Genomic DNA, 9,366 nt, shown 5'->3' with positions numbered 1-9,366 from the left:
GCGGGGGCGGTGTGGCGGATCGCCGGCTGCTCTACCTGCGGCGAGCGAGGGGTTAAGCCTGGCAAGGCGAGCCCTGCCCGCCGCCTCGGCCTGCCAAGCGCTGGGCGCGGGGAGAGAGAGAGAGAGAGAGCCGGGCGCCGGTTGCGCTGCCCGGACGGAGAGGCGGCGGCAGGTAAAGCGCTGCGCCGGGCGGCTTTGCTTGGTCCCAGCTTGGATCGGGCGCGGCGAGTCTTCCCCTGGAGGGGAGGGGGCTTCCTGGGCCAGGAGGGGGATCCTGCGTGGGGGAAGCCCGGGGCGGTGGGAGCCACTTTCCAGGTCCGGGCGTGGGAGTTTCGCTTAGCAACCTGGATTTTGAGCAGCTGTCTTTTATAGTCAGACCATGGATCGATCCTTGAGGCTGGCTTTGACGATGGATTGCAGTGGTCGTGTCTTATTTTATGCTAGGTTTGAAGTGTGTGTGTGTGTGTACATACACACTGAGTGCTTTTATTTGTTCTGGTCGCTGGTCTAAGACTGTAATAATCAATTGTTGTTGTTGTTGTTGAGCTCGGTTGTGGAGGTAAGTGGAGGGCTGCCTGTGTTTGGGGGTTCAACCAGAGAGAGAATGGAATAGAAATAGAAATGATTAGAATAGAACAGAACAGAATAGAATAAGGAAAGAACAGAACAGACAGAATAGGAAAAGAAGAGAAGAAAGAAGAGAAGAGAAAAAGGGAATAGAATCGAATAGAAAAAAGGAATAGAAAGAATAGAATAGAATATTGGAATAAAGAATAGAATAGAATATTGGAATAAAGAATAGAATAGAATAGAATATTGGAATAAAGAATAGAATAGAATATTGGAATAAAGAATAGAATAGAATAGAATATTGGAATAAAGAATAGAATATTGGAATAAAGAATAGAATATTGGAATAAAGAATAGAATAGAATAGAATATTGGAATAAAGAATAGAATAGAATAGAATATTGGAATAAAGAATAGAATATTGGAATAAAGAATAGAATATTGGAATAAAGAATAGAATATTGGAATAAAGAATAGAATATTGGAATAAAGAATAGAATATTGGAATAAAGAATAGAATATTGGAATAAAGAATAGAATATTGGAATAAAGAATAGAATAGAATAGAATAGAATATTGGAATAAAGAATAGAATATTGGAATAAAGAATAGAATATTGGAATAAAGAATAGAATAGAATAGAATAGAATATTGGAATAAAGAATAGAATATTGGAATAAAGAATAGAATAGAATATCTGAATAAAGAATGGAAAGAATAGAATAGAATATTGGAATAAAGAATGGAATAGAACAGAATAGGATAGGATAGGATAGAACAGATCAGAAAAAAGGAATAGAATAGAATAGAATATCAGAATAAAGAATAGAATAAAATAGAATATTGGAATAAAGAATGGAATGGAATGGGATAGAGTAGTTGGAAGGGACCTTGGAGGTCTTCTAGTCCAGGGAACAGCAACCCGTGGCTCCGGAGCCGCATGTGGCCCTTTCATCCCTCTGCTGCGGCTCCCTGTCGCTCAAAATATGTGTCACAACTGTGCATGTGTGATACCTGCCGGCAGGCGATTTATTGAGCTTTTTGATCCCGGGTCAGCCAACTGTGGATAAATGCAAGAAAAGAAAAGTTTCAGAAGAAAGCAGAACGTTTAATTCAACCTCATATCCGAGTTCTGTGGCCTCTCAGGAAATAGGCACGGGAAGGGTTTTTGTGGCTCCCGGTTGTTTTCTTTTCTGTGGGAAACGGGTCCAAATGGCTCTTTGAGCCTTTAAGGTTGCCGACCCCTGTTCTAGTCCGACCCCCTGCTCAGGCAGGCAGCCCTACACTAGTTCAGACAAGCAACTGTCAGGGCTCTTCGTTAAAACTTCCAGTGTTGGAGCATTCACAACTTCCGGGACCCAAGTTGTTCCACCGATTAATTGTTCTCGCGGTCAGAAAACTCCTCCTTCATTCAAGGTTGCTTCTCTCCTTGATTAGTTTCCATCCATTGCTTCCTGTCCTGCCCTCAGGTGAAAACGTCCATGATATTAATAAAGGTAAGGTAACCCTTGGGGTGGGTGGGGTGGAAATTCAATGCCCAGGATGAGAGGGAAAACATGAGTGTCTTTCCTCGTCGTGCAGCAGGAGGGGGGAATTTCGGAGGACGTCACGCCGGTCTGCAAGCCCCCTTTTGATCATGCTCTGCAGATGAGCAGGTGTCACATTTGGGGGAGAGAGAGGGAAGGAGAGGGGGGGGATGTCTAGACCGCACCTCCTCTCCCCTTTCTCAGCCCCAGCCCTCCAGGCCATTGTAGCAATGTTAGCCAGCCAGCTGGGAGAGGCACCATAGAAGCTCTTCCGGGAGCCAGAGGCTGTGGCTGATTTCCATGCTTAATCTATGCATGATGTTTGCATAACATTTGCATGCATGAGGTGCCTTCCCCCCCACCCACCCCCATAGCTTCCCAACGGTTTGGAATGCTGTAGCTTGCACTTCCAGCTGGTGTTTGTGTGTGTGTGTGTGTGTGCGAGTTTGATTTAGGCATATTTTGAATAGGGAAATCTGTGAGCATGTTATTTTTTTTTAAGGTGGCTGTTTCTTTCTTTTTTTAGATCCCACCTGGAGTACGTTTTTCATAAGTAACTCAAGGCAAACATGTTTAATATTCCTTCCTCCTCCTATTTTCCCTGCAACGATAACCCTGGGAGTGGGTTGGGCTGAGAGAGAGAGAGGGGGGGAGGGAGGGAGAGAGAGAGAGGAAGGGAGAGAGAGGGAGAGAGAGGGAGGGAGAGAGAGGGAGAGAGAGGGAGGGAGGGAGAGAGAGAGAAAGAAAGAAAGAAAGTCACCCAGTCGGCTTTCATTCCCAAAGCAGGACTAGAACTCCCAGGCGCTTAGCTTTGAGCCGGGTACCTTCCTTCCATCTCAATCAGATGCATCTTTCATCCTTCTTTGCCTCTTGTGTGTGTGTGTGTGTGTGTGTGTGTGTGTGTGTGTGTACACATATGTATGTATGTATGTATTCACGTATGTATATATGTATGTATTCATGTATTCATGTATGTATGTATGTATGTATGTAAAACCCAAATAACACTCACTCATCACAAAATCTCCAGAACCATAAAGCCCCCTTTATGGACTTCTTAGGAAATGGGGTGAGGTCCACAGTAGACAATTTAAGGTTGAAGCTAGTTGGAGGGGGGGGTTGAGGATGCAACAATGGAGTCAGGTAGAGCATTCCAGGCGTTGACCGCTCTGTGGCTGAAGTTGTATTTTCTGCAATCGAGTTTGCAGCTGTTGACCTTGAGTTTGTATCAATTGTTTGCCCGAGTGTTATTGAGGTTGAAGCTGAAGAAGTCGTTGACAGGTAGGACCTTGTAGCAGGCCATTTTGTGTACTGGGCTTCGGTCAGATCGTAGGCGACGCAGTTCCAGGTTGTCCAAGCCCAAAATTTCGAGCCTGGTGGTGTAGGGTATTCTACTGCGAGCAGAGGAGTGGAGGACTCTTCTCGTGAAATACCTCTGGACTTGCTCGATCGTATTAATGTCCGATATACAGTGTGGATTCCAGGCAGATGCCCTGTATTCAAGGATTGGTCTGGCAAAGGTCTTGAAGCCTATGGTTAGCAGTGCAATGTTACCGGAGAAGAAGCTCGTTTTTTCTTATCTCTCCTCTCCCCTTGTCCCTCTCTCCCCAAACCCACATTCTATCGCAGGTGATGGGCTCGCAGTCCTCCTGGGAGACCCCTGGTTATGAGTCCCACCCAAGATCTGCCTAATACCGAAGAAGAAACTGTCCCACGTTGATCGGCGGTCATATTGATACTGATCCCCTTGCAAGAACAAAGGACTTGGATGGTAGAGAGATTGGCAACACAGAGAGAGATAGAGAGGGAGGGAGGGAGAGAGAGAGAGAAAGAGATGGCTCGAGACCCCATCCTGCAGGTAAGTCTGCCCTCTGCTCAGCGGTGGGATTCAAAAATGTTAGCGACCCGTTCTCTCCCCGGTTGCTGGGTGGGCATAGCCAAGGTTCTGGGAATTGAAGTCCAGCCATCTTAAAGTTTAGAATAGAATAGAATAGAACAGAATAGAATAGAATAGAATAGAATATTGGAATAAGGAATTGGAATAAGGAATAGAATAGAATAAGGAATAGAATAGAATAAGGAATAGAATGGAATAGAATTAGAATAGAATAGAATAGAATAGGAATAGAATTAGAATAGAATAGAATAGAATAGAATAGGAATAAAATAGAATAGAATAGAATATAGAATAGAAATAGAATAGAATAAGGAATAGAATAAAATAAGAAATAGAATAGAATAGAATGGAATAGAATGGAATTAGAATAGAATAAAATATAGAATAGAATTTAGAATAGAATTTAGAATAGAATTTAGAATAGAATTTAGAATAGAATTTAGAATAGAATTTAGAATAGAATTTAGAATAGAATTTAGAATAGAATTTAGAATAGAATTTAGAATAGAATAGAATTTTGAATAGAGTTTATAATAGAATAGAATAAATTTAGATTAGAATAGAATTTAGAATAAATTCTAAAGCAGAATAACATAATTTTATTTTATTTTAAAAAAAATTAATATAAATTATGCAAATTGGGGAAATGAAATCAGGGAAAAAAAACAACAACCAGCAATGGCCGGATGCTGTCATTCGCTTGGCTCCCACCCCCAAGAGATCCAGACAGGAAACTGAGCCAACGCTGACCTCTCTGGGGTTCATTTTCTCAGGATCGGGTGACCTTTGAGGAGGTGGCGATCTACTTTTCTGCAAAAGAGTGGGAGACTCTAACCGATGAGCAGAAGAGCCTTTACCTGGATGTCATGAAGGACAACTACGAAGCCCTGGTGTCTCTAGGTAGCTCTTTTTCATTGGGGTGGGGGCGGAGGGAGGGTTTCCTGGTTAAAGACCACACACACTATGAGCTTTTCAAAAGGGATCCAGCACAGCTAGTTCTCTCACTGGGCTCAATGTGAATATATCTGCTGAACAAAACTCCATACTGGCAACAGGAAGGGCATCTGGCCAGTAAACATTCAGTTACCCAGACTCCACCCCACAAGGGGTTATAGGGTCGTTCAATGAGGAGGATGATGATCCAGAACAGCTAGTCCTCAACTTACAACCACAACTGAGCCTCAAATGTCTGTTGTCGAAGGGAGACATTTGTTAAGGCGAGCTTTGTCTGCTTGGGCAGAGGGGTTTGGACTAGATGACCTCTGAGGTCCTTTCCAACTGTTCTTTCTTTCTTTCTATCTCTCTCTCTTTCCTTCCTTTTTCTTTTCCTTCCTTCCTTCCTTCCTTCCTTCCTTCCTTCCTTCCTTCCTTCCTTCCTTTCTTTCTTTCTTTCTCTACCTACCTAGCTACCTAGCTACCTACCTACAGCTTGCCTTCAGAAGGTATGAGAGCTTCATCCCTGTAGGCTTTCAAGAAGAGACTGGACTGCCATTTGTCAGAAATGACGTAGGGTCTCCTGCTTGGGGGGGGGGGGGGGTTGGACTAGATGACCTGCAAGGTCCCTTCCAACTCGGTTAATCTGTTACTTCAAGGGCAGCGAAGGGGCAGGATTCACCCACCCGTCTCTCCCTTTTGTCCCCCACCCTCCAGGTCTCGCTGCGCAGCCCCCCAGCGTCCTCCTGCAGATCGAAGGCTGGGAGAAGCCCTGTGCGGGGAGAGCGCTGTTCCCAAAATCCAGAGAGGATCCAAAGGGCAATTTGGGGGGTACGTCTGTAGCTGCAGAACCCTGAAGAGGGTTAACCCAATGGGAGGCAAGAGAAGACTTCAGCGCTGGTCATCCATTCCGGAGAAGTTGGAGGTTTCTGCGGTGGGAGTGCGAACCAATTCGGGGGCAGGGAAGCGTTGGGATTGGGCAGCTCACCACAGCCTTGTTAGAATCGAAGGGTTGGAGGGGATCTTAGAGGTCACTTAGTCCAACCCCCCCCCCCCCCAGATCAGTTCAGGAACTTTGACGAGAAAGGAGAACTTGCCACATTGGGTTGCAACGGGTCGCGCCCATGGAGGCAGATGTTTTGCAAAGCTCCTACCCCGGTCCCCATAACGGCCATTTTGTGAGAAAGCCCCTGTTTGGAGGTTGCAATAGCAATAGGATTTAGACTTATATGTCGCTTCACTGTGGTTTTACAGCCCTCTCTAAGCAGTTTACAGAGTCAGCCTCTTGCCCCCAATAATCTGGGTCCTCATTTTACCGACCTCGGAAGTACCGAAGGCTGAGTCAACCTTGAGGCTGGTGAGATTCGAACTGCCAAATTGCAGGCAGCCGGCAGCCGGCAGAAGCAGCCTGCAGCACTGCTCTCTAACCAATGAGCCATTTTTCTCTTCTCCCCCCCCCCCCACTCCAAATTATACAGTACTTTTGATCTCCTGCATTTGTGTAATGGTTTTGTTCGGTCTCTCGTCCCAGGAGGTGGCCAGCTGACCATCAAAGAGGAGCCTTTGCTGGAAGAAGACGATACAGGACTGCCCCACTGCCCACCAGCCTGGAAGAGGGGACAGGAGTACGGGTCCCTCTCTGAACAGCCGCAGTGGCTGGGAGGCTCCCTCAGGCCAGATTCCTCAGTAGACGGAGCGGCCATAGTGTCTCCCTGGGACGCAGGGTCCAAATGGGCAAACTGTAGCCTGGTGAGTGAGCAAGCTCTGCCAGTGGAATTTCAGCCCGCACCTCGAGGGGTGGAGGAAAGCAGTTTCTGTCCCCTGAGCATCACTGCCCCCCAGCCAGGCGCCCACGAGGAGATGCTATTGATCTGCACTCAATGCCAGAAATGTTTTCCCGTCCGTTCTGCTCTCCCGACAGTGGTGCCCTGTGGAGCATTGGGGCAGGTGTGCCCTGAATGTGAGAACAGCTGTGTTAAGAGCCCCGTGACCCCTGCCGAGTCCCAGAGCCCAGCAGGGGCATTGCCCTGCTCCTGTCCGCACTGCTCCACGCCGGGCATCCGCCCGAGGGCTGTCCTGAAGGAGGAGAGGCCCTACAAGTGCGGGAAATGTGACAAGACCTTCCGATACGCCCACGAGTACAGCTGGCACCAGAAGGTGCACACCGGAGAAAAGGCCTACCGGTGCAGCGACTGCCCCAAAGTCTTCCGGCACAAGCAGGAGCTGATGTGGCACCAGCGCACCCACACGGCGGAGTGGCCCCACAAATGCGGCACCTGCGCCAAGAACTTCCGCTTCAAGCAGGAGCTGACATGGCACCTGAAGACTCACTCCGTGGAACGCCCGTACAAGTGCCCGGAATGCGAAAAGAGCTTCCGGTACAAGCAGGAGTTCATGTGGCACCAGCGGGCTCACATCGGCGACCGGCCGTACAAGTGTCCAGAGTGTGAGAAGAGCTTCCATTTCAAGCAAGAGTTCGCCTGGCACCAGAGGAGCCATGCCGGAGAGAAGACCTACCGGTGTCCCGGCTGCGAGAAGAGCTTCCGCTACAAACAAGAGTTCGTCTGGCACCAGCGGATCCACACCGGGGAGCAGCCGTACCCCTGCGCCTCCTGCAGCTCCACCTTCACCTGCCGTCAGGAGTACATGCGCCACCAGCGGCTGCACGACGGGGAGAAGCCCTACCAGTGTCCGCACTGTGAGAAGACCTTCCGCCGGGGCTCCACCCTCATCCGGCACCGGCGCATCCACATGGGCGAGGGGCCCTTCAAATGCCCGCACTGCCAGCGGGCTTTTGGCCAGAGCGCCAACCTTCTGAAGCACCAGCGTGTGCACAGCCTGAAGAGCGAGATGCTGCAGGCTGCCTCCGAGTGGCAGCCCTGCCTGCAGAGCTTGGGGGGCCCCACGCGGCAGGACATCGTGCCTGGCGTGCTCAGCCTGAAGACGGCTTCAGGGAGCGCCCTGCTCCTGCTAAATCTGCCAGACCCCAACCGTGGGAGAGAGCCACGGGGCAAGCCAGATGCCTGGGAGCCTCAGACGTGACCTGACTCACGTGGTGGCATTTTGGGGGCAGGATCTCTTCAACCTCAAGTGTAGAATTGGGTCCACCCTGTGTCAGACCTGCCCCAGCTCAGGACCCCTAAGAAAGGAAGACCCTGGATTCCATTTGGTTGAAGTGTGATAGGTTTATTTTTACTAAGGCGAAGGAGTTGCAGCGAAAGCAAGGCTGGATCTGAAGATTCCCCTGCAAAATGTTACCTTTCCTCCCCTTTCCCTGGCCCTTCCATTGAGCAGTCCATCTTTGTCCAATGGCGTGCTGTTTTGATGTTACCGACGAGTCCCATCTTAGTCACGAAAGTCAGGTGGGGTACCCCTGTTCAACCTTAACCCGTTGGGTTAATACGAGACATTCTGACGGTAAGACAAATTTGGATAAACGTGATCTGGATTTTTAGTTACTTTCCAAGGCTGCTAGTGGGCAGGGATAGAAAGAGGACTATTTTATTGACATTTCAATGCAATTAAAACGGGGTAAGGATTAATTAATTGCAGCGAATACGCGAGTGGAGAATAATTATTTTTTTTCCCTACTGTTACGATAGCAGAGTTTTGGGAGGCTGAATATGGGGGGGGGGGAAACAACCTAGGCGACTTTGGGCATCTAGTTCTCCCCCCCCTTTGGTTTAAAGGAGCAATTTTCCATCTTTTCCATCCACAGTCCTGTGATCAGAAATTGTGGGATGGGCTACGGTAAGGAGAACCAACTGTTTCCTCCAAGAATACCATTTACATGTTAGCGAGGGTTCCATTGTTGTATTTATTTACAGAAAACTTTTGTAGAAAAAAAAAATAAAGTCCCAACGAAAGTCAACCCTGCATCCAGCTAAACAACTTTGGAGTTTTATAGTTTAATATTGATTGATTGATTGATTGATTGATTGACTGACTGATTGGAGTGGTGTGATAGCCTAGAGGTGGAGCCTCACCATCAGGAGGCTGTGAGATCAATCCTAGGTGGAAGCAGATAGTTCTCTCTCTCGGCACGATGAGAATATATTCTGCTGAACAAAACTCCTCAGTGGCAACAGGAAGAGCATCTGGCCATTCAAGCACTCTGCTCACTCCATTCAGTTGCCCAGAGTCTATCCCACAAGGGATTACAAGCCCAAGGTTTAGAGAGAATAATATCCAGGCGAACAACGGAAGGTGCATAATTAGGATTTCTGCCTTCCTTATTGCGGAAATAATTGTTCAAATTTTAGAGGGATATTTTATTTTCCTTAGGAAGGAGGAGCAAACTTGAGGAGAAACTTTAGCTCATCCTTGTTAATCCAGGGGGTTACACCAGGAGTGGGTTGCTCCCAGCATTAGAAGAGAGGACGAGATCCTATATAGATTCTCCAGTGCTTCTCTGCCTGGGCTGCTTTGAAGATGGGAGGA

The 9,366-nt window shown here is 47.8% G+C and overlaps 1 protein-coding gene across 4 annotated transcripts; it reads left to right on the top strand.

Annotated features, from left to right (window-relative positions):
- The first annotated feature begins 1,316 nt into the window (after positions 1-1,316).
- Positions 1,317-8,797, top strand: LOC309382412 (uncharacterized protein). Of its 4 annotated transcripts, XM_081971930.1 has the most exons (5): positions 1,317-2,066; positions 3,726-3,954; positions 4,767-4,893; positions 5,644-5,757; positions 6,458-8,797. In XM_081971930.1, the coding sequence occupies exons 2-5, from the start codon at positions 3,865-3,867 to the stop codon at positions 7,966-7,968; spliced, it is 1,842 nt and encodes a 613-aa protein (XP_081828056.1). In that variant the 5' UTR covers positions 1,317-2,066; positions 3,726-3,864; the 3' UTR covers positions 7,969-8,797. The 4 variants fall into 4 exon arrangements, with proteins under 4 accessions (XP_081828056.1, XP_081828059.1, XP_081828058.1 ...); XM_081971933.1 differs by lacking the exon at positions 1,317-2,066 and having other exon boundaries at positions 3,257-3,822; XM_081971932.1 differs by lacking the exon at positions 1,317-2,066 and having other exon boundaries at positions 3,257-3,867.
- Positions 8,798-9,366: the final 569 nt, after the last annotated feature.

Source organism: Natrix helvetica, assembly GCF_964273705.1.
Source record: "Natrix helvetica genome assembly, contig: HAP1_SCAFFOLD_406, whole genome shotgun sequence".
NCBI lineage: Eukaryota > Metazoa > Chordata > Lepidosauria > Squamata > Natricidae > Natrix > Natrix helvetica.
Note: the sequence above shows the minus strand (reverse complement) of the source record. Positions and strands in the feature narration are given on the sequence as shown.